General features: G+C 43.4%; 1 protein-coding gene across 12 annotated transcripts in view; it reads right to left on the bottom strand.

Annotated features, from left to right (window-relative positions):
- PAG1 (phosphoprotein membrane anchor with glycosphingolipid microdomains 1) overlaps window positions 1-25297 on the bottom strand; it is a 107904-nt gene that overhangs the window by 10075 nt on the left and 72532 nt on the right. For 11 of the 12 annotated variants that reach the window (XM_048938599.1, XM_048938606.1, XM_048938605.1 and 8 more), the window contains 5 exons: window positions 13025-13235; window positions 9391-9442; window positions 8785-8881; window positions 5723-6318; window positions 420-479 (listed from right to left, as the gene is read on the bottom strand). In XM_048938599.1, the coding sequence (XP_048794556.1) occupies window positions 420-479; window positions 5723-6318; window positions 8785-8881; window positions 9391-9442; window positions 13025-13235 (1016 nt within the window). Of the gene's footprint in view, window positions 1-419; window positions 480-5722; window positions 6319-8784; window positions 8882-9390; window positions 9443-13024; window positions 13236-21304; window positions 21527-25297 lie in introns of all 12 variants that reach the window. The other variant, XM_048938604.1, reaches the window with a different exon arrangement.

Genomic DNA, 25297 nt, shown 5'->3' with positions numbered 1-25297 from the left:
ATATTACGCAATTTTTGTTTCATTTTTTCATCTTTGTTTCAATCTCTTCAATTAATTTGACCAATAAACACTTAAAATAATATATGTGCTTCAGAGCCCTGAACACTCTGCAGGAGAAAGGTGGGGCACATGTCAAACTCGGAATCCAAACCAAATTGCTGCCCTAACCATCAGCGAGTTGGGACTCCTATTATTTTCTGATTCTTTTTATCAACCTATTGGCCTGATAAAACCACAGGCTACAATGCTTCTGATTTCAGGAATGTGGCAGTGTGAATTCTATACAGAAAAACTTAGGCTTCCATTTTCCCTTTAGACAATTTTCACCACAGATTCTGCTTAATCATGCAGAGCTTATGCTAATTTTTGCCTGAAAAAAGGTCTGTAGCTCATTATTGAATTTTATCCAAGAAACCTACTTCGTCTTCTGTAAGAGATGGATCTTCCTCTCGAGACTTATAAGACATCGAACTAAGCCTCTGTAAAAAAAAAGGAGAAAGAAAAAAAGGCTCATTACCAGTCAACAGTGTGATACCTACAATAAAACCCTCACACTACAATCAATACATTGTATTTTATGGTCATTTGCTCACTAGTTCCATTTCACGGAGCTAATTTCCAGCGTACATCTCTGGAGATAACAGCCCTGAGGTTAGTAGAGCTTTTTAATGTATCTGCTCTTACGCTGACCTGAAAAGAGCAAATATAATGTAATGCTTAAAACAAACTCTGCTGCGCTGTGTCCCTGCCTTCAGACTTCCAATGAAGCAAGAAAGAGTCTGCAAAGGTTTCTGTGCAATTAAAAGTGAGCTACGGTACATCTTCAGGTACGTTCCCAGAATACAAAAGGACTACATGAACTGGTGCCTTCCTTGTGGTAAGTGCCCTTCCTTCAGTAGCTCTGGAAGCACCGCAAGGCAGTCGAATCCCTCCACCATGCAGCTGCTGCTCAGAGGTGCCCTCGGCCTCAGAGCCACACATGTGGACACAACCTGCTTCAACTCGGTTTGAAAGGGGAAGCTACATTCTCTGAGGTCTGCCTGGTCCAGCTCATGTGCCAAAGTGACCTAAGAACAGAGGCTTTGTGTAACTTCAAGAATCCAAAGTGGAATGCACAGGGAAAAAAAAGGAAGAAAGAAACAAAGAAACATGAAACACTGGAAAAACCATCTGACTATTACAAAACATGTCTGAGGTCCTCTACCCTGGCCACCTTCCAGCAGATCTGGGATTCCTCCCCACCACAGCACACCTGGTGGACCTCCTGCTCATGGTGGCTGGGAGGGAGCCTTCAGCACTATTTGCAACAGGCCATGTTTTGGAGTTTTATGCACATTCTCCACCTTGAACATCAGATGCCTTCCAGTGCAGACCAAGATTGAGAAATAGAGTTCCACCATTTTAGCATGGTCGCAGAAACATTGTTTCCAGAAACGTATACGAGTTACACAAAACTTTTTCCCTACAGGTTCTTGACAGCAAATTCCTTCCTACTTCCACCTTTCTTGGTGCTTTTACTTTTAATCAATTCCAAGCTTCAAGCCCCAGAGATGGGTCTGATGAAGACTTTGAAGTCAACCCTGGGGCTCGTGGCTGCTGACCTGCTGGCTGGTGGACCTGCTCCTCAACCTGGGCTTTGTTTACTCACTGATAAAACAAAAAATAAAAGGAGAAGTTTGAATTCATTTTAGCATAGCCCCTTACTGGATCTGCTACACTACAGCAACTTGGCTTATTCTTTCTTATTTGTAGGATGTTTTCTGTCCAGAGGAGTAGCTGAATATTACCACTGTTATCCACTAAAACAAATGTGTGCGAGCAAAATTCTGCAGTGAAGTCATTTTTTTATTAGAGCATCTGTGGGCACTTCTGCAATTTCCCATCCAGTCCTGAGAAATACCCCCACGTGCTGACAGCCCTTGTTTTCATACTGAGTAGCATTCTTTCCTCTAAGCACAGAACCCATGACACTGGTCTTGAAGGATATCACCATGTTGGAAACTGAAAAAAATACCCGCTCCTGAACAGTTTGTACCTAGCAATATTATAAATCACATTTGAAACCTCAATGCAAACACAAGACATCCTTGTTCTCCATCCCTTTTCCTTTAGTTCCTCGACAGCACTGGATTTTGTGTTTGTTGGCTTGGCTATGTTCCTGACTGAGGCACCAGAACAAGGACACCATTCTCCCGTGGGGCATTAGCACGAGATGCTTTGCCCATCCTCATGCTGTGCTGGTCTGAAATCAGACGGGCAGCAGCCAAACGCACACACAGAGCATTTCTACCACTCTTCCTGTATTTGCTCACTCTGGAGAGACTTGGGAGAAAAGAGAGATCTGTGCTGCTTTTTCTGATTAAAAAGAACTTTAGAAAAAGTATTCTGTCCCTCCAGTTTTAATAGAAGAACCACACCCAAGTTTTTCTAGTTTGCAAAGTCCTGTGAGAGGCACTGTGCTACTACATTTGCCTTTCTTCTCCAAAACCTTCCAATGGTATTGTCTGTACCACAGCCAACAACCAACTCACAGAATGAATTGTCATTTGTTCCTCACCCAGCCCTGGCACTGATCTGTCATCCTGCAACCAACCACTGCCTGCCAGTCCCACACAGGAGAGCCCTGAGCAAGCACGGAGCTCCTTTGGGCCCCGGCAGGGCTGGATCATTTAGCACTATCAGGAGCACACCTCCTGGAAAAGGAAAAAGCACCATGGACTGCCATTTGCATGGGGCTCCTCTTCATGCAGATCATGAACATTATGCTGGAGTGGTCTCTGGTTTGGCACACTGAGTTCTCTTCCAAAGCAAGAAGCAAGAATCATCAAATCATGAAATCATTAAGGTTGGAAAAAACCACTAAGATCATCTAGGCCAGGCATGCCCCAGGATGGTGCAAAAATAAAGCCTCCTATGCAAAAATAATGGCCCACAATGTCAGAGGCGGATGCTGGTGGTGTGGCAGTAGATGATGAACCTTCCCACCAATATTCCATTACATGCTGTTGCCACGCAACTGATGGCAGCAGAGGGGCAGTCTGACACAATGGCATCTGCATGGAAGCATGAATTAAACAGAAGTGTGGCAATGAATACCTCCACGTGGAAAAAATCGCACTCACTGACATTCACTGATGCTTGCTGAATGTTTGTACAGACCAAACTGCGGATGTGAGCACAGTGAGGAAGTGAGTGGTTTCAGTAGTGGTGACAGTGGGTCACCTCTGCTGATTTTCACAAGCACAGCATGCAGGCTCTTGTTCATCACTGGTGAAAATGGATAGCTAATGGTGGTGACTATGTGGAAAAAATAGTTTTGTAGATAAGAATCTGCTCTATCAAACACTGTTATTGTGCTCTTTGTAGCTGTTGTAGTTTCCATGGAAATAAACAGGAGGCATTACTTTTGGAGCAATGTTTGTATTACGTGGCCCAGTGCAATTCCTCTTCACTCGATGCAGACCAGGCAAACCAAAAGGTTGGATGCCTATGCTGTAGTCCAGTCATAAAGAAGACACAGCTGTGAAGTCCACCTAACTAAAGTAATTACAAACATAAAGCTTATTTCCATGAACATCTTGTTCCTGGTTGCCACATCAGAAAACACAGGCATCGCAGTGCATCGCTTGAAGAAGCAGAAGAGAGGGAAAAATTATCACCACGACAGCAAAACACTCCTGCACCCACCTCCACATACAATGCCAACAATAATGACATTTATATATTCAATCAATTACCATTTCCAACTCTGCTGCAGCTGTAGCTCTCAAGGACAGGACAGGCACACGCCTCAATGCATAATGCATGCACCTAGCAGAGGGCTCACCAATGAGCTGATGCTGCCAAGGCTTAACTCAGGATGACATTAGCTCTGAATAAATTTTAATTAGACAAACACCTTTTTTCTGGCACTTAGGGAACTGTATGTGCCATCTCTTGATTAATCCTTCAAAACCTGAACCATTTTAATCAATTCCCAGTCATTGCAGACACTGACATTGTATACACAGTGTGCTGGGAGCTCCCGAGCAGCAAACATGCCTCCTTTGTATCACTGATGGGGAAATACAATGATTTTCTGGAAACTTTTCACACCTAGAAAGGAAAATGTCACTGGTTCTGAGAGCTGTTTCTCTAAAAAATTAATTAGAAATTGCATACGACCTGAATTGGGCAGAGGGGAGTGTTGGTGGATTATGAGCAACACACTGTATTAATTTACTACTTAACGAGCTTGTTATTTGTAAGAATGTGCGCTGAAGAGCCTGAATGAACAATGTTCAGATCTTAAGTCTTCTCTGTATTCACACTGGCTCTCTGGGGTTCTATACACTGTACGGTTAAACACAGAATCAAAGAATGGTTTGGGTTGGAAAGGACCTTTAAGACCACGTAGTTCCAACCCCCTGCTATAGGCAGGGACACCTCCCTCTGCACCAGGCTGCTCAAAGCCTCATTGAGCCTCACCTTGAATGCTTCCAGGGAGGGGGCATTCTAACATGTATTAAACACGTATTTTTCTGCCCTCTGCCTGCATTACTGAAGTATGTCAACCACAAGGACAACGAGAAGCAAGTGATAACACCTCAGCTCTCCTATCATTTTTCAGGTAAATGTTTACGTTTAAATATCACATCAAATCTCAAGGATTTTTGGAAAGGTTCATCAATATCTGAATCCAGAACTATATTAACCTGCTAAAATAACTTTTTTTTTTTTTTTTAACAGTTACAAATTTTCTAAACCAGTCCTGAGAAATGCAAACTCAACAATTTGTGACAACTCTGTGATTATTTGAAAGGATTCTTAGCAGTGATTCTGGTGAAAAAGGAAAATGGGTACGATCACTGAAAACATCATCGCTGTTTTTCAAGGGGTCTGCCATTAAGGCTGGGAGCAAGAATGAGCTCTAAGAGAACATAATGTTTGGCTGAGGTAAGAGTTATTATGTGTGACAAACAGAACTTGACAAGTACAAAATCTATGGGTTTAGAGAGTTTCTGCAGCCTTTATGGTTGGCTTAATGGGATATTTAATTTAGCACTTCTCTCCTGTGATCCTTTGTACATAGGAATTGCTGAATAGCAGCTACAAGACCGAAAGCAGATTTTACATTTTACAAGTCTACTACTGCACTCTCTTCGTCTCTTTTGCTGTCCCTATCATTTTATACAGAGGGAGAGCAGATGAGTGGCACTGAGTGGCACAGCAGTCACACAGCGAGGCTGATGTGGCCCGACACAAGAGGCACATCTAAAGCTACAGCATCTACCAAAAATGTCTCAATCCCTCAATCCCCTTTTTGCAGATTTAGCTTCTACTAGAAAAAAAACAACAAAAAATCAACACAAAACAAGGCTGAGAGTCTGAACAACATACAGCCGTTAACAAAGGCACCAGATACCTACTGTAATAGTACCCACAAATATAATACCATTAAATAATGAAGCAGAGGCTTTCTACGTAATTTCTAGATAATATTTGGGAAAAGCTTTATGAAAAGCATACTGCAAGAGTCCTGCTTATAGGTTCCTATAAAATAAACACATGCCTTTAATACAGAAGCTGTGCTGTGCATTTCCCCATTTTCCTATTTTAGTCTTGCCTCATGTTAAGTGTTTTTTTATTTCTTGGCATTTTTTGCTATTTAAAAAAAAATTCCTCAGCCCTGTAAGCTCTCTAGCTATTGTCTAGCAGTTGGACATGGTCAAGTAGTACTTACCTTCTCTGGTTTACTTGCTCCTTCTGTCCCTTCTCCTTCATCCACTTCGTTCTCTTGCACATTCTCATTTTCATCAAGAAGTTTCATGGGCACTGGAGGAGGAAGCTCATCCTCTACATCTGGTGTGCTGTCCAGAGGGCTTTCTGAATTAGCACTCTGGCGACTTTTTTTATTTCGGTCAACAGATGCATATTCTGCTGATTCAATTCTGCACTCAGGAATCTGATCCTGACCTTCAGTAACCATCACTGAAGCCGCTGACTTTCTGTTGCAGCTTCTTTCCATGTTGGCTGCTGCTCCAACATCTTTGATTTCCTTCACGGTTTCATACAAACAGTCTTCAACTATGTTCTCTTGAGAGGAGCTGTCTTTCAAGACTTCATAAGGCCCTTCCATTCCAAGACCTTGATCATTTTCGGCATTTCTAGCTGAGATGATGGTCTCCATGGTATTGTTAGGGGGAATACTGGGTAGTTCCCGGCTCTGGTGACATTTTAAGGATTTCCCAAGACTATCCTGTTCTAGCAGATCAGAAATAGATGTTTGTACTTCTTCGTAAGGCTGGATACAGGCAGTTGTACTGTCCTCTGAGAGCACTGCAGAAAATGATTAAAGAAGTATTTAAAACAACTGCATGACTAAGAAAGGCAAATGTGGTTTGGTACTCTCTACATTACTTCAGTTTTATCTCTCATTAAAAAGGATAAATGATAGTAATGCCTGAAAAAGTCATCGTGTTTTTAGTTCACCACAAGTTTTAGTTTATGGAGATTTCTGCACTCCACTGTTAAAACATTATTCTGACAACACCTTAAATGCTCTGTGCACCCTTTCATCACTTTACATAGCAGCATTCACAGTAAGAAGGGGTGGGCTGGCACAGGTATGTTCAGCTGGCTCGTACTTGGTTCTATTGAATGCTTAGACTGCTGAGTCATCTCCAAAGGGGAACACTGGCAGGAGGCCTCAAACCAATTGCATTTAAAATATCTTGAAGAGATTTTCCTCTTTCCACTTCCTTATTTTGCAGTCAACAAATACTTTTTTGCTGCCCTCTCCCTACCCAGCCTCACCTTGTTGACATGCTGGCCAAATTCTCATCTGACCCACACCTCACTCAACCTTGCTGAAGTCAGCCTCATGGCTCACAACATTGAGAGCAAGTTATTGGAAGGCTGTGCCAAACTTCTTCTAGTCTTGCAGCACAGAATGTAGGCTGACAACCTACTAATGAGCCAGCCATATGCACAAGAGAAGATCAGACTTCACAGAGTAGTGTTGGTAGAATGTGTTTAAGTCACAGAATGGGCCACATGTCTCTGTCACAAATAGGGCACTGAGGACTGAAATTTAGGGACTTCTCATCTTACAGTGCTCACATAAGACATTTGCCTGTGTTCACAGATGTATACATACACACGCACATACGAGCACATTCCAGATAGTACAGGGAATGCTACTTTACACTGTTTCTTTCAAAGATCACTTCTGAATAGCTTTACAGTACAGTTCCTATGTCATCCTCTTGGAAAAATCAACCCAGTCTTCTATTTCCTTTAGAGTGTTTGACATTATGACACCAAATGTTACTGAAGCAATCAGTGCCATTGATTTGGTGGTTGATGAGTATGCTTCTTTATTTTGTGCTCTGGGCATGCAGACTCACACAGCCAACTCCCCTGGGAGCCATAATCTGACAACAGAACCCGGGAAAAAACTTAAGGTGTGAGTAATTGCTACATGAATGGGAAATGTGAGACGAAAAGGAAAACATCCTTCTTCATTCACCTGCCTCCTGTGCAGACCTGGGGAGGAGTAAGACACATGCAAGGTGTCCAGTTCACTCCCCATGCTCCCTGCAAGCTTCCTGAGGAACAGCAGAAACCAGCCTGGAGAAAGTGCAGCTATTTTTCCCATCTGGCCCTTGGGGATACCTGTGCTCTGTAGAAGGGTTGGTAGATAAGGGTAGATAAGCATCACCAACACAGTGCTGGCAGGTTGGGCAAAAGAAATAACGTGTTTGATGGTGCTCCTTCTCCTTCTCAAAAGGCACAAACAGCAAAAGAAAGAAATATTAACAGAAATGATACATAAAGCATAAATAATAAAATAAAGTAAATCGGTTCCTGTTATGTGAAAGGGTTGCTATACACATCATAAGCTGAATGTTACCTAACAGTCTAGAATGTGCCTGACAGCTGACAGCACAACTCTTAGCGGTAGATTCCCACAGCTGAATGTGTGGTGATTGCTGGTAGGCAGGAATGCTTCCCTGCACAGGGCTCTGCTCTGCACAAAGATTCACTGAGAGATGTAAACAAAGCAACAAGCCAGTGTATGGGAACTGCAGTGAAATGCAATGGCAATGTTTAGAAACTCCTTTGGTTATTTGTCTCGTGGGGTTAAAGATTTAATAGCTTACTCTCCAGCTTCACAGTGAGCTGCAAGTAAGGGACACAGCCCAGGTGCCACAGCAAGCCATTGGCTCTCACCAGTGATGAACCAAGAGCACATTTATTTTTAGGCACAGCTGAGCAAAGTATTTTCCAGTGATATGTGACTTCCAATGAGTGTGAATTTTTTTGAGTGTTCAGCAAAACAAAGAGTAAGACAAAAAAGAAACTGTACTTGTTTCCTAAAATACAAAACACAAGTGGCAGCCTGCTACAGCACGGGTCTATGACCCAAACCTGTAGGAGGACCTGAAATATTTCCACAGACATTAGGAGCACTTCTAAAGCACCAAGGTCCAGCCACACCTCTGGTCACATCCCAGCTCCACAGCTGGCTGAGATGGGAACCCAGCAGGCTGTGTCTGGTGACCAGGTCTATCTGCAGCTGTAGCTTCGCGGCAGCCACGTTCGTGCCAGATCCCCCAGGGAGCCAAGGGGAAACAACGGGTATTCAGGCAAACAACAGGACTACACCCAAGGAAAGCAGGTGGCTGGAAACCTAAGACATGATTACAAATTGCAAAAGTTCTGGAGCGCGGCTGAGGCTGGAGCTCACAGTGTGGCAGCGCACTTTGCGGCCATCCCGCCCAACACAGCAGTGCTGCTCACCGTCGCCGTTGCTGAGCGCGCCGTTCTGCTCACTGCTGGGTGGTGGCTCCGTGGCGGAGCTGGTGATGGAGTGGCTGAACACCTCCTTCTCAGAAGGCTGCAACACAAAGCAGGTAGGTTGCATTGATGTGCAGGAACACTCGTTTCCAAGAACAGATACATAATGAATTTCGTTCTCATCTCAGGAGTGCTGACTTGCATGTTTGATTGCCAGGAAGGTCGAATCATGCACACTGTTCTCCAAGAGTTATTTATATGTTTACAGATGTTAAAACAAACCGATGCAAGTACGCCCAAGGTGATCTCCCCTCCAAACTCTGCATGAACAGAAATCACCACCACTTAAACAGTTAGAAGACAGTGGCTGACAAATGGGTAAACCACACTTGCACTGCAACCTGAGCAAAAGAAAAGCAGATCTGGAATAACAACAAAAAATTGAGATTGACTGAAGTTGTCCTCCTTTTATTGTTCCAAAACTTCTAAATTTCCCTTACTCAACAGCCTCCAAACTCCTGATCTGTTTTCCAACCTGCAGTATTTTGCAAGGAGCCTGATGCAAACCAACCCCAAGGAAGACATACGCTGCCAGAAACAAACACTTACCACATTCATCAGATTTTCATGATCTCCATTCTGATGTTTGGACTTCTTTTCCCTTAGCGAAGAAATACAACACGTTACTACAGATTACACTGATCTTCAAAAGTCAATCATTAATAGCTTTTACACAGCTGCAGGGAGCTGAACACAGCTGCTGCTGATTCACAACATTGTTACAAATTAAATAACTAAAGATGATTACAGGGACAGGTATGGCTTCAACATTAGGTCATCAGCAAGACAGGGTGGTGGCAAACATATTCTGAGGAGATACAGTGAACACACAAACTTTTTTCTTGTTTAATGTAAGATCACACTGAAGAGTTGCTGATGGTAATCACAATATTATTATCATCAATTGAATTATATCTGAAACATTCAGAGATACATGATACATGTCTTTTGATAACAGATGACCTGTGAGGTTCCCTAAACTGCATGAGTAAAACATGCCTGTCTTCTAAAGAAGTAAAAGAAACCCACAAAATTCATCCTACTTCTCCTCAGGATGTCAGCTACAATTAATAAGCACGAGAGCACGAGCAGTTCAAGCAGCCTACAAATTGCATAGTAGCAGAGGCCTTGAACTTCACTTTTAGATGAATTCTGCTTCTACAGGAACTCTGCAGTACTCAAGGTCTGGATTGAGTCTCCAGTTTCTGTAACTTTGGAAACAGAACCGTAGAATTCTTGGAGTTCGAAAGGTCCTTTAAAGGTCTTCTGGTTCAACTTCCCTGCAATGAACAGGGACACCTACAGCCAGATGAAGTGCTCAGAGCCCTGCCAGCCTGACCTTGAATCCAGGGATGGGGCAGCCACCTGTTCCAGTGCCTCACCATCCTCACTCTAAAAATCCTCTTCCCTACGTCCAATCTAAATTTTCCCTGTTTTCATTTGAAACCATTTCCCCTTGTTCTATCACAACAGACCCTGATAAAGAGTCCGTCCCTTTCTTTCTTATAGGTTCTTATTTTGAAATACTGTAAATAAATGATAAGCTTGATATAATAATGCTCCCTCCCCTAGGTGAAAAGGCAAGTAAAAAGGGGAGAAAATACTGATGAAATTAAATCCATGATACTTTTAAGTCTACAATGTACCATACTTCCCACATTAGCAACAGTTAAAATTCTACCTGATTGTGCAATGAGAAAACAGAGCAAGGAAGTCTGCAGCCATGCCCAAATCATACAGACTATTGTTAAAGTGTTTTTAAAGTTCTTTGGAAGTTTTCTGACTCCGACATTTTCGAATGAGAAGATTTTGTTTAGTTTTCCATGTCCTCCACCATTTTTAAAAAGTAAGCTAGGAAGAAATTTTACATAATTGCATTTATGCATAAACAACCTGCCCTACACAATGACCTGCAATAAAAGATACTGCCTGTAGACCTGCAACACAATCATTTATTAAAGAGCTTCTCCAGACAGTTTCTGACAATGAATCTGGGTAACTGCAAGGACACACTCAGTCACTCGACTTGGTTCTAAAAACATCTTTCTAGCAATGATTCAAGGTTTGGAGTGAAATCACACCTTCCAACTCTGACTTTTTAGGGTGTCAAGCAGCTGTCGGTGATGACCACAACTGATTTTGCAGTGTGAGCATTAGAGAACTTCTCCTGTAAAGCAGCTTTTTCTACGGTTGTACAGCTTCCTGAAGCTACATTCAGCCTCCAGGCAGGCGCCTTCTAAGATAGGACAGACCCTTCCAGGTCCAGGATCCAACCCTTCAGAGAGGCTGGACTCAGCACTGAACCCACCAGTCTCCAGGAACGGCCAAAGCAAAGCAGAAATACATAGAAATGACCTTCCTTTCCTCTTCACTTACACTTTTTCTGTTCAGTTCACCTCATTTTTTCAGCTGGTAACGGGTTGTGGAAACTTTTACTTCCAGATCTCTCTGCGAAACCGCCTGTTTTCTCAAAAAACCTGGCAAGTCCAAAAGTCCAAATGATGAGTCAGGAAGAGGGAGCTGTATGCTTGTGTGTTGGAGAGAGGAGACATCTCTGAGAAGAGGGCATTGCCCAGCAGGACAGAGGGACTGATGGTGGCTGCTGACTTTTCCTCAGCAGGGACTAGTGCCAACATACTGCTCCTGTCCTGCAAAACCCAGAGGACTGCTGGATCTGAGCAGAAAACAACTTCTGCTGTCTGGCTTATCCTCCCAGGTCACACTGAGAAATGCAGCCTGTTTCCCTTTCACCTTCCCACATCAGCTCTGCCTCCTGGTTTATAAAACGTCTTGACGCATTTGCACTATTTCAGCATAAAAAGCAAAACCTTTCTGCTTCTATTTCACCAGGAGATATCTTGCACTTCTCCAGCTAGGTATAAAGAAACGTTTAATACTACTGTTGGTGTAAAGAAACAGTGTAGGATAGATGGAAGTATCACAGAATCATAAAGGTTGGAAAAAACCTCTATGGTCATCAAGTCTAACAGTTAACCCATCCCTCCCATGCCAGCTAACCATGTATCTCAGTGCCACATTCACGCATCTTTTGGATGCCTCCAGGGATGATGACTCCATCACCTCCCTGGTTCCCCTGTTTTACCACTTCCTCTGAGAAGAAATTTTTCCTAACATCCCACCTGAACCTCCTGTGGTAAAATGTGAGGCCATTATCTCTCAGCCTATCAAGGTTTTGACTTAAGCATTAACTTAAAAAATATTTTTAGATAGATCTTTCTGTGCGTTGTGTGAGCTGATATCCAGAAGAATGCAGAAAGCCAAGATATGTCAAGGGAATCTGTAAGCGAGGCACAGGATAGATGGTACTTAGAGAAGGGCTAGTACTACCACTGCTCCCCTTCCCAGCACATCATTACAGTCAGTCTCCCCAGGGTATGAGAAAGCACCTAGCAAGCACTACAGCATTACTCCTTCACAATGAAAATACATTTTTAGATTGCTCCTCTGCAGCAGAAAACAGTAAGAACTGCTCAAATTCAGATTTGCTCTGAAAACAAATATACTGTCAAGCATGAGCTCCCAGATAAATCACCCTGAGGGTAAAACACTACGGGAAGCCAACCCACAGACATACCTGTGGGCACATCATGGAAAAGGCAGGGTAGTGTGAATTAACTTAGCTCTCCAAAAATGCAAGTGACTACTTTGCATTAACTTACTACAATGTGATAATTAGGTACTTCTGCACTTCTGTTCTCACTGTTTCTCACTAATTAGTTACCAGTGCAGCTATTTCAGTCCATGCAATTACTTGAGAAATGTTATTGCTTCCTGTATGGGAACTGCTGAGTCACGGCCTGAACCTCTGATTGATCACCTGAGGTGAGCCATGAGTCAGCCAGAGGAGCACAGGTGAAGGCAATTCACCTGTGCTACCGGAAGGGGTGGAGCCTGGCTCCACCCCTCCTGGACCTATTTAAGAGCTGGCTACCAGAGGGGAAGGATCTCTTCTGGAGATCCTCCTCTTTGATATCTTCTAGTGAGCTCAACCCAAGGGTAAGCTCTTCTACTTATTCTCTTTTGTGATCCTTGTTTGCTTTGCCTCACTCTTTTGATTATATTGCAATTATAACATCTTGGTTATACAGCTTTGCCTTACTCTTTTGATTATATTGCAATTATAACATCTTGGTTATACACTTCCTAAGCTCCTGAGTCATACCTGTTGCAGCTAGAGCAGAGGAAGATGAGGAAGGTGAGGAATAAGAGTGTTGTTACAGCTGCCAAGCTTCCCCACAGGATGACGTGGACCCGTCCGCTGCTGAGGAAGCTGCTGTCTGGTCCCATGGTAGCAGCAGGAGCTGGTGTCACTGGGGATGAAGAGGCCACCTCTTGGAGAAGGCCGGCATCTGTGCCGAACACAGCTTCTGTCTCTGCAGAAAGAGAAACGATTCTGAAAGTTAACACAGATTTTGAGGATAATGAATCTGACAACTCCAAATCTGGCAGGAGAGATTTTCAGATGGAGATCTTAGAAAAAAAAAAGTTCAGAGTGCAAGACAGCCAGACAAAGATTATCTTCAGCTACAGTTCTGATGGTGACATAGGACAAACCTTGTAAATATTAATGCAGCCTTTTACATATCTACAATCTCAGCATGAATAAAATGTAGCACAATATCTCTGTACTGTCTCTGTTCTTGTTCTTGAGGAAGAAAGCTTACAAATCCACTTCAAGGCACAGAGCAGTCTATTTTGCAATGGTATTTGTTAATTTCATGGAAAAGTGAGCTTTCAAAAAACTACTGCAAAGTTAACATGATAGAGTTGCAGCAGGACTTTACCTCCTGTTCCTGTCTGCAAAGGTTTCAGTGTTTAAAGTACAATGAAAAGTAAGTTACATAAGGCTTTAAAAAGAATACCACAGAAATCTTTCTCACAGCAGATCAGCTCTAATCTGCTAACCTATTTCTACATGAAATACTTGTTTTCTTAACCACTGGTCTGAAAAGTAATAACACTGAATTCTTTTTTTGCTTTTTCCCCACCTAAGTGCAAATCTAAGATAACAAGTAAAAAGAAAAACAGACACTGGTTTTTAAGAACTTGGATGAACAGAACTTTTGCTACAGCATAGAAGCCCCTGGGTTAACAGCATTATGATACGTAATTTTTATTATTCACTGTGTTATAAACATTTGTACATATTCTTAATGTAACACATTGTTGGTTTATGGCCATGTTGAAAATAAAAAGGACAGGGAGCAGCAGGCATTTCACATATTGTGAAAGTGCAGAACACATTTTACTCGGAGAACTCGGAGAACCCATCAGCCACTGCAGCAGACCTCAGTGAAGATGGACTGCTTTGGACCAGCTCCTATGGTGGATTTTGCTGCCATGCTGAGCAATCTCTTTCTGCAGTTATTTTGTTAGAGAATGAAAAAATGAACCTTTGAAAGCAAGGAATACCACTCTAGAAATGACGCATATTGCAGATGTAGTTCTGATACAGCCCTGCCTTATCTCTCTTCTAAAGCAAAACCAAGGTTACACACACAATGCGTCACTGTCACATCACTGGCTACAAAGGTATAAGAGCTTCAGAGATGAGGAATCAGATTTAGTCAGAGACTGGTCGACAACCTGATGTAATCCCATTTACTGTAACGCTTTGAGCCCAACCCATCAGCCAGCTGTTCACCCACTGCTTTATGTTTTTGTCTAGCTGTATGCTGGGCATTTTGTTCAGAAGGAAGCTGTAAGAATCAGAATTCAGAATTTTCTGAAACCCAACAAGATTACATCAACTGGCTTCTCTTGGTCAACCAGATGGGTGACTTTGTCATAAAAGGAGATTAAGTTCATCAAACAGGACTTTCTCCTCATGAACCCCCACTGGCTGTGACCAATGACTGCACTGTCTTTCAGATGTGTTTCAGTAACTCCCAGAATAATTTTCTCCACAGTTTTGCCAGGCATCAAAGTGAGACTGACAGGCTGTAATTACTGGTGTCTTCTTTCTCGCCCTTCTTGAAAACTGGGACAGCGTGTTCCAGCTTCCAGTTGTCTGAGTCCCTCCAGATTCCCAAGACCATTGAAAAACAATTGAGAGAGGTTTCCCAGTGAAGTCAGCCAGTTCTTCTGAGTACCCTGGAATGAATTTCATCGGGCTTCATAGACTTCTATGCATCCAGGTGGAACAGCAAATCCTGCACAAGTTTGAGGCTGGCTAAGAAATGTAAGACACAAGCCAGAAATGAGAAACTCCACCAGGCAGAAACCAAATGGAGAAAGTAAATGACCAAGGACAGAAACTGTACTTTGTTCTGCAGTGAAAGCCCAAGAATGCAGATACCAAAGCTTCAACTGTAAATTGAGAGAAAGTAGTCAGAAATAGTCAAGTGCTGTGGCATTTGAACCAGGAAAGGTAACTGCTGGAGACAGCAGCCACTTGTGCAAGCAGAACAGCTCAGTAAGCTGGAAGAGCTTGACAAAGAAGGAAGCCCTAAGCAACAGAAGCGCGGCAGGCAAGGCGCACCCCAGTGACTTCTGGCTCCTGCAGGAGCCTGGCATCAGTGCAAGAGCACCTACAAGCTGTGCAACAGTTGTGCTTTAAATGCAGAGCAGCAAGGTTGATGCATGGCTAATGTAACTGATTTTGAGCAGCCTCAAAGGCTAGCTTTAAAGAGAAATGTACGTGCAACCATGGCCACAGAACAACAAACAGCTAACATCAAAGACCTCAGACACCTGAAATGGTTAACTACTGCTTATACAATAAAAAGCTATCCCGTGCTGCCCTCTGGTGAAGCTTTCTGTTAGGGGAAAGGTATGTGTGTGTTCTGTCCTCACGGCAGTGCTCTCGTGTTGGTGCTGCAGAGGTGAACGCAAAACCCTGCTGCCAGGGATGGAGCCTACACAGTGTGTAATCACCTGGCTCGACAAGATGTCCTGCTGCCACCTCTGAGAGACTGCCAGACTGGAATGGCTTAACCTCGTGGAATAATCACTGGAACAGAGTAAGGAGCAGCTGTGCTTATTTGTTTTTTTCAGTATGTGAAGACCTTTGAAGATGAATTCTTTAGTTGCACTCTTTCCAGAGGAAGGCAAGGGGACCTTGGTTCATAAATCTCCACAAGTTACCAGTGACACAAAACTCTAAAAGCGAGTAATAAAGTCAGACCTGGGATACCTGGATGAGGAGACTTGTTTCATCCACAGCAAAATGGCAGCACTGGTGGGATACATTCACCTTTCAAAACCACTGCCAGTTCAGAAAACTAATTCTTACACTACACTGAACAGAATTTCTCCTTCTTGTTGGAACTTTCTGTTGCCTTTTAGATATCAATATTTGCAATTAGTGGAACCTGGATGACAAATAACACCCATACCCACTTCCTCAAAATTGCACTTAACTGCACAGTTCTTTATGTGGGTTCAGAAAGACAGGCATTTCACTAGAAGACCTGTCCCTGAATAAGGTGTTATTTTTCCTTACAGGAGCTGCAAGGATAAGGCACAGCTCAGGCATTTCAATGTGATTTGGTGGGGACAGAAGGGTATAATGCAAAAGCATTTATTTGTTGATAAACTGAGAATAGAAGATGCACCCAGGGTGAAGAGTTTTTAAATGAGACATACAAAAGAGTGTGAGGAAGCTGCAATTTTGGGGGGTGCAGGGAGTGAGGATTTTGGATAGGCATGCTGCAAAATGCCCTCAGACCAATGCCTGAATTTCTTACAAGACTGGGAATGAATGGCCTGGAAAGGTTCAGTGCACACAGGACCCAGTGACCCAGGAGGTTCCACTCTTTTGGTTTTAATAATGAATTGTAGATACAGACCAGGCAAAGGAAGAAATTGTTCCAACAACCAAACAACTTCAGATCTGAGAACCCAAATGCAAAAGAACAAGATGAACACTGGGAACACAGCTCTCTCTTGTAAACTTTCAGAACAAGAGCTGTTCCTTCTCAGACCATAAGGTCTCCTACCAGCCCACTACTTCCATTTCCAATACCTCCAGTGGGAGATGTGCTCAAGGTTAGGACCACAGCAGTAATTTTAACACAACTGGGATAACTGTCTTGTATTGGAGCCAATTGGCATGGCACAGTCCAGGTTAAACATCTCCATAAAATGGCGTTTGCATCCCAATTGTCCACCAGGAGTGGCCTCTGGTCTGAGATACAGCTCATGAGCTGTGCTTGGGAAAGAGCCATTTGACTGCAGCCAAAAGTATGGCTCTGGCTGCCCTCATGCATTAAAAGCAGATTGCTTTTATTTCAGACCAAGAATCTGGTGAAAGTGGGTCCTCTTGACCTCAATTCCTCATGCTAGAACTCCTTCTCTCCTTTTGGTACTCCCTCACCACAGGATGTGCCCAGCTTTCCACGCAGCCCGTTCATCAGCTTCCAGCTCCCATTCCTCTCCTCAAGTTCTCACTTCTGTATGCTGCCAGAGGCAATCCCCTCCATTATATGTAACAAAAGCAATGGTAATACAGCAATAAACTCACAAAATCATTGTTCTTGTTTTAAGTTGGTGCTGGGTACCTAAGAGTAATTGGCACATCATTAAATGCTGCAGGAGACAATATGTAACAGGACCGCTGTCTGCACTGAGGTCCTGCTGGCAGAAACTCTCTTTACAGTGCTGTGACACCAGGATGAAGGCTGTGAGCCTTCTCCAAACACGCTGTAGGAAACCTGTAAGACTGGATGGTGTTAATTTTTTTGCCTGTGTCTTGGTGTGTTCCAGCTTCTAGCTGATTATATGTAGAGCCAGCACTGAACTACGCAAACACAAAGACCAAGATCACCTTTACCCATGTTTGTCTACTGCATTTCACTTTGGAGCTGGTGTGCACAAAATCAGGACAAATTCTTTCCCTTGACTGATTAATGTTGTTCTAGTACAGCTGCATTTTGAGCCTAGTTGGCTCAGCAGCACCCATGTAATGGGAACAGTTGAAGACAAAAAGACACGTCTTATTACAGGCAGTCAAGAACTGCTACAGCAGACCAGCTGTGCACATAATTACTGGCTGGTCCTGAAAGCCCAATGCTGGAAGGAATTACTGACATGGAGTTTGTTGCTGTAGGCTGTCAGACAAGCCTTGCTGAGGGTGTGTGCACCATAAACCTTCAAACAGCTCACATTTCTGCTCTGCAAAACAGCAGATTGATGAAGTCCTGATCTAATCCCCCCTGCCCGTATCTACTTCTACAGAAATCAAAGGATCTGTGCGTGTTCTATACTGAAAAAACAGATCTAACACAAATCTGAGCAGTCCCAAACTACTGGTCACTTTTAACTCCTTTTAAATCTTAAGACTCTCTGTAAAGAAGCCAAGTCTCTCTAAAACCATCTACCTGTGCTATAAAGGTATTTAGGCACTGGAACAGATTGCCCAGAGAGGTGGTGGATGTCCCATCCTTGGAGACATCCAAGGCCAGGCTGAACGGGGCTCTGAGCAACCTTACCGAGCTGTAGGTGTCCCTTTTCATTGCAGAGGAGTTGGACTAGATGACCTCTAAGAGTCCCTTCCAACTCAAAGGATTCTATGCTTCAGAAAAAATAGAGAAGGCCTTTGCCTTTGTAAATGCTGATGCATACTCAACTTGTACTCCTGCTCCATGCAACTCAACCTTGCCATGTCAGATCTTGTCACCGCAAGGTCCACATTTTCCATGTTGAACTGACTTCTGCTTCTATGGTTTATTCTCTACTCCTAATAGAATTTAAGCAATTTGCAAACTTAGAGCCATCTTTGGGTACATAATCTTTCTGTATACCTTCCTTCCAATTCCACAGCATCCAAGCATAGACCAACATAAGATCACACTTCTGCCACTTGCACTTCTGCTGTACTACAGAGCATCCCAAACAACATCATGCTTTGCCTCCTTGATTCCCTCTGCTGGCTTTCCTTGTACTCACTCTGTCATAGCACTCCTCTCCTCTGCAGCTCCCATTTCTTGACCCTCCCCATGCTCCAGAGTTCCTAATTGCACATAACCCCACATGTAGGCATACTCAGAAAGACGTTTTGGAAAGTGGGAAAGACCAAGAAGGTCATATGAACAATGAAGTCTGTGAATTCAAGAGTTTCCTTCAGGGATGCAGAATCTTTTCTACTAAAACAGTGGGGGATTTTAGAAAATAAGTGATGCCCCAGGAAGGTTTTCCAGCAGACTGTAAAACTGGATTTCCAAAGCAGAATTGCATGTGAACACAACTATGTCCCAGCAAAGCACAGCCCACATTCAGGGCTTAATAAATGTGCATAATTACACACCCAACCTGTCCCACAGCCAGCACGTTTACCTTGCCACATCCCCAAGGTCCTCCTGTGTACAAGCCAGGCACTCACACATCTCTGCTGAAGGCACCTTGCACTAGAAATCATGACCTAAGCAAACCCATTTTAAAACCCAGCAGCTCAGAGCTCACAGATTGATGCCAGGGTGAGAGACCACGTCACCCCACGTCGCTGATGCAAGAACCCCAGCACAGGCATGGCTGGGGCAGCGCTGAGGACAGAGCTTTCCAGCACAGAGCATCAGTGGGGCCTGGGCAGCTGCCAGAGGATAAACTGATAATGAAGCCTCTGTGAAACAGCTCGCAGGAACTCCACCACATATTTTCCCCAGGCTTCGGCAGCCAAGTAATGACTGTCTGAAATGCTACAGCTGAAAAGCTTTATCTGATGAGTGACCATGCCAAAGATTACAGCTTAATTGTGGCCTATTATTCTCTTTCCCACACCCCCACAATATGCCATATTGCTTTCTGGCTGCAGTGAGGTAATTAGACCACGATTACTGCATACTTTACAGCATACAGAAATGAAAGCTGTCTTTGTGAAGTGTTTTTCAGCTCTGACACTAATATTCCTGATAGCTGTGCTTTTCCTGGAACTAGATGCCATTTCATACTAAACACAGCCTGTTTATAACTATTCCTTGCTGGTTATAATTCTACCATGCCAAGTCCCCTTTTAGCTTTTGCAGTGCAATAACATTCTATATAAAGTGGTTTGGTCAAACTCAGGTAATAATCATGGAAATAGAGAAATTCCCCCTAACCCAGAAAGCAGCCATACACACATAGACTGCCTCTGCCATCTGACCTAAAAAACCTCCACAATCCAAGGCAATCCCACTCATTTTCAAACTGATGACTGAATCAGGCCCACAGAACACAGTGGATAGACAGTACTTTTCCATAGGCTACCTCTGACTTCCAAAAGACCCTGAACTTTCAAGGATTCAGAAGCTTGCAAAATATGCAGCAGCAAAACATAATGTTCTGATTGTCCGCGATGAAATGGTGCAAGAGAAGACTATAGAAGAACTTCTGTATGTTTAGATCTCTAAAAATAGGTTGCTGCTCACACAGACACTATCCAAAGGATCCCAGCTGAGAGGTCTCACCTTTGTGCTCATCACAGGAGAACACCAGGTGACTTCCACTGACTAGATACTTAACTTCCACAATGGCAGCACTGAAGTACATATGCTGACATTACCTTAGCTGAGAATTTTAAAATGCCATCTATCAGTGTGTCTATATTAGAGCCTTTAATGCATCTTAACTGAGGTACCTCTAAAATGCAGCACATCAAAATTGTTCCAGTTCTGAAAAAGCAAAGCAAATTCTGAAAGAATTTTAAAAATAATAAACCCAGATTACTGAGTGACAACACTGGCATGTAGTTTATAAATACAGAAGCTGAAACGAAGGAAGACAAGGGAGGGTCCTTGGAGGTAAAGGACAAATTACATCATATCTGTTATATCTGAGATTAAATAATCTCAAAGAAGGAGGATTTAGTGAGAATGGAGCCCTGCAATATCCTGCAACAAGAGGAGCAACAGTCAGTGATCTGGCTAATTAAAAAAAGCATTCACACTGTCATGCATTTTATAAAGCTGAGATTTCCTTTAGGCTCAAATTTCTTGTTATTCACTCCATTCAGTAAAGCCATTTTTCCACTTTGCATTTGTGTTTCATTAAAAATGCCATCTTAAAAAAATTTCACATATGCACATATGCAAGGTCTTCTGCATCACTACAGATCCTCAAGCACTTATGTTCTATACAGATAAGGACAATGCAGCACGTTAGAGAATGTCCATATAAACAATTTCTCATGAAAGAAGTCCAAGACAGAGAAGGCTTCAGTAGCTACTGAAGAGACGTTTGGGAGAGAAGAGAACTGAGAGGAGCTCCTTCAAGTTGGAAACACAACTTGGTGGTCCTTGAAGGGAGTTATTGCCTTACTTAGCTTCATTCATTAGAAACTAGTCTAAACTGGTTGCCTGTATAGTCTGTGCAGTTGGTAGAAACTAACTTCTGCTTGCAGAGACGATACCTTTAGTCCTGATCAGACTCAGTGTCCTGTTACAGACCAGACCACAAGCTCTTTGACAGTTAGAATTAGGACGTATCTATAAGGAGGAGAAGGAGAGACTGATGTTTTGTGACGTACCACAGATACCAGTTTGAATTCCTGTCTTCAGACACATTCATTTGAGTTTACTTTCTTGGCCGACATGTCCAAATGGACACAGTGACTGAGTATTTGCATGCTGCGAGCTGCACTCATAGATCTGATCTTCCATGGCCTTTTGCTGCTCTTCCATTTAATTGCAACTTCTCTCCAAGAAGAGCACCATGATATCACTCTGCTGCTCCAACTGGAAGTGGTGACCTGGGAAAGAGACGGGGCAATGCAAAAGACAAATTCCCGCACATCCTACAGCATCACCTCCACATGGAAGAGGTAATAAGACATTGCCAATCAAACCCCTTCCTGTCCCCACAATGGCTTCCTGGCATTTTACCTGCTGCTTTCCTGCTGTGAAGAGGGAAACATAAAGCTCCAGCTCGATCCCAATGGACCGAGGCAGTAAAAGCTAATCTGTGGTCCTGTGGGAATGATCTATGAGCAGGGCTCCCTGCATGCACACCCAAACCCCCTCACTCCCTCCTCCACAACAAATATGATTATAACATCTAATGAGCTGCAACTAATGCAATTCTGAACGTCTTCACAGCTAATGAAAAACAGGTCTTCTCCTTTGAGGTTTAATTGAGATGTTTGCTTCGTGCACTGTAGAAAAGAAACTCTCCACAGAGCTGTGTATGAATATTGCATGTATATATCCAGCAAAGCCAGTTGCCTGACACATTCCTGGGCACTTTCTCCTGACTTCTGCATATTAGATGGAGATATCTAAGCTGAAGAGCGCTGGCAGGAAAACACCTGTGAAGGGAAATGGGCTTCATGAATGAAGTATCTTCTTGTATCACTGCAATGAAGATCCCTAGTCTTAATATCCTGTACCACCACTTTGTAACCTGAGCTTGGAATAAACGGAGCGTTTCCTCGACAAGAATAATCATAATGCCTAATAAAAAAAAACACCTCTTTGCTTCTAAGCAAAAATGGGAAGACAGAATTGGGCCTTTAGCTGTAAACTTGAACTTACTCATCCACAATCAACTGATGAAATAAAAAAATTCTCTTTTTTTTCCCTTTGCTCTAGTTTGCTCATTTTGCTGCCTGTTAGCATCAATTTTTCTGCAGTGTAAGTATTGATGCTGTGAGACCTCCCCTGCCTCCCTGCTTTGCCCTGCTGCTATCGTTAGCACAACTTTAGCAGGGAGACCCACGATATGTGCTCCACTGCAGAGATAAATACAACACCCCTGCTGCAGAAAGTTTTACTACTGCTCTGAGAGAAGAACTGCCAAAGCATTCTGACAGACAGCAATTGCTGTTAGGTGAGACATGCGGAGCATCACGTCGCTTCCCACAATCGATAACCGGTCTGCCTTTTCTTCCTTCATTTTTTGGTTTTGTGCTGACCCAGTCATTACTCTGTTTTCCCCACAGAAATCCATCTTGTTAAGTCTTTGAAGGCAAAGAATAAGATGGGAATTTGATGAAAAATGAGATCAGATGCAGGATAACCGTTCTCCAGAGAGAGGAAAGCAAGTGAAAACAGAGCTGGTAAGAAGAGTAGTTTTACACTGGTGATATACGAGTGATATACGAGGGGAAAAGCAAGCAGCAAGCTTGAAAGCTGTGCACAGCCAGTCAGCTGTAAACACCTCCTACTTACAGAGCCTGTTGGTTGTGCAGATGTGACCACCCCACGGACACAGACCACGTAACAGCCACTGATTCCTCTCTGAAATGATGAGGAAGGCCCCACCTCTGTCATTTTGCCTCCCTCAGGTAAATTCACCTGCCCAGCCCTCCTGTCCTCACAGTGCCTCACTTCTCTTCACACCTGCAGGCCTGGCTCTGCTGCCGCAGCTCCATCCATATTCAGCAGTGCTCCATGAGCCCCCACCCACCCTCCACCCGCCCACAGGGCTCAGTGCTTACATCCAGCAGGGCACAGTTACCCCAAAGCTAGCTGAGTATTTCTCACCATGTTTGTTTTCACACCCCAAATATTTTTCTCTATTAATGTATCGAACATACTGGCATGAAGACCTTAGAGAATTACCAGTACTGATACCAATCACTGATCACTTTGCTTGTGGCTCGTTCACATTCGGATACTTGAGTGGTGGAAAAAGGCAGGGCATATCAGAAACAAAAAGGGCAGACAACAAGAAATACATGAAGACACTCTCAGAAAGAGATGACTGAGATGAAATAATAGGCCAGCTTGCCTAAAATGTGACAAATAGCATCAAGTAACTCACAAGACACAAACATACATGTGATAATGAGAAATCAGCTCCAGACCATACATTGCTAGAAAAAACTCCCCAGTTTCAGCAGCTAGTTATGTTTTACAGTTCACCATTACATCACTTTCACAATACTCTGGTCATGTCTGAATTTCCTTCACCAAGCAGTGTTTCACCTGCTTTATCTTTATGCTCTGAATCATTTGCCAGGCTCAGGCCTAATGTAACGCCCTCCTGAAAATGGCTCATTTTAAGAGAGAACCCAACACTAACGATGAACAAACTTCTTCTCATTCTCTTCCACTGCTCAGGGAGACAGTTTTCTTGTAAAGTAATCAGATTCTGCAGGTGGAAAACAGTTTAATGGGACAGTTTTCTAAAGAAAGCATTCACAAATCAAGAGGGTGACTGTTAGTTTCTGAAAACTGAAATGCTTACAGGTTAATTTGATGGCAGCAGCAGCAAGTTGATTTTTGCTTCTGTTGAAAGACTTTCTTGACTATGCCAGCTGGGTAACTGCCTGCAGAGCAGAGGTCATCCTGCTCTGAATTTCCTTAGATGCAGCATCTACTTGATGTGCTACCTTCAGAAAAGCAGTCATGTTATCCTTTCAGACAATTATTTCTGAGTTTCAGAAAGACCAGAGACCTGAGTTTGGAGCAGCTGATGAACTCCATGCCTTTTTGTTTCAACAAGAGAAACGCAAGCCTAAGTTTGGTTGAAAGAAAGCAAAAACAAGAGAAAGACTCATCACACGCTTTATCCCAGTTTCACAAGCCCAAAAATAGCAGAAGGGAGGTAATAGACTTTGTGTGGGCAAGAATGAGAACCCAGACCAGTGAGCGAGTCATTATTCTTAGCAAAATCCCCCGTTTTGGAATTGTTTCACAAAGGCACGCACTGACCCAAATAAATCATGGCTCCTATCCTTCCCCAGTGCATTCAAACAGATAAAATGCTGATGAGCACCAAAAATGATTTGGAAAAAAAGCAAGCATGAAAAAAGCAAGAGGCCACGCAGAAAAATCTGCATGGAAACTGCCAAAAAAAAAAAAAAAAAAAAAAAGAAAGAAAAAGCACAGCAGCTGGTACACAAATGCTAACAGGCAAAGACAGCACTGCTGGCAAAAGCCAGTGAAGCGAAGGCAAGGAGGAAAAGGCAAAACGATACCTGAAAATTCAAAGGTCTGCCCAATGGGAGGAGGAAGCAAGCCAGTTACCATGGAGTGTCCACTGCTGTCTGGGAAAGAGCCTTGTGACCCACTTCAGGACGCCGATTTATCTCAGTGCACTGGTGCTACCCAGCAATGGAGCCACAGGGACACAGTAGGGATGCACAACTGAATGCAGGAATGGCAGGAGATCTGTGCCCTGCTGGCACAGCAACTGGAGGCTGGCGGACACAACTAATGACACCGAAAAGGGCTCCCAGCACCCTGTCTTTGGTCTTAGGCAGATGAAACCTTCCTCCAGAGATTCACCCTGGGGTGACCTCAAATGCCCCACAGACTCTGCTGCCTGCACTGACCTGTGGCATGCACAGAGTATTAGGTGTGACTGTGACTTTCTCAGGACATCCACAGCACCCGGAGCTGGCTGGCAGACAGGGTACTGGACCTACAGGCTCACGCTTCCCAAAAAGCAATTTGAGACCAGTTGATGGAGGCCTTCATCTCCAATGACCGCAATGGGGCTGGAGGATGCCTGCAACCAAGACTCTTAATGTGCAGTTGAATCCCATATTAGTAATGGCATGCATAAGTGCTACACA

This window comes from Lagopus muta, chromosome 3 (assembly GCF_023343835.1).
Source record: "Lagopus muta isolate bLagMut1 chromosome 3, bLagMut1 primary, whole genome shotgun sequence".
Lineage (NCBI taxonomy): Eukaryota > Metazoa > Chordata > Aves > Galliformes > Phasianidae > Lagopus > Lagopus muta.
The sequence above is the reverse complement of the archived record's forward strand: the minus strand, read 5'-3'. Positions and strand labels throughout refer to the sequence as shown.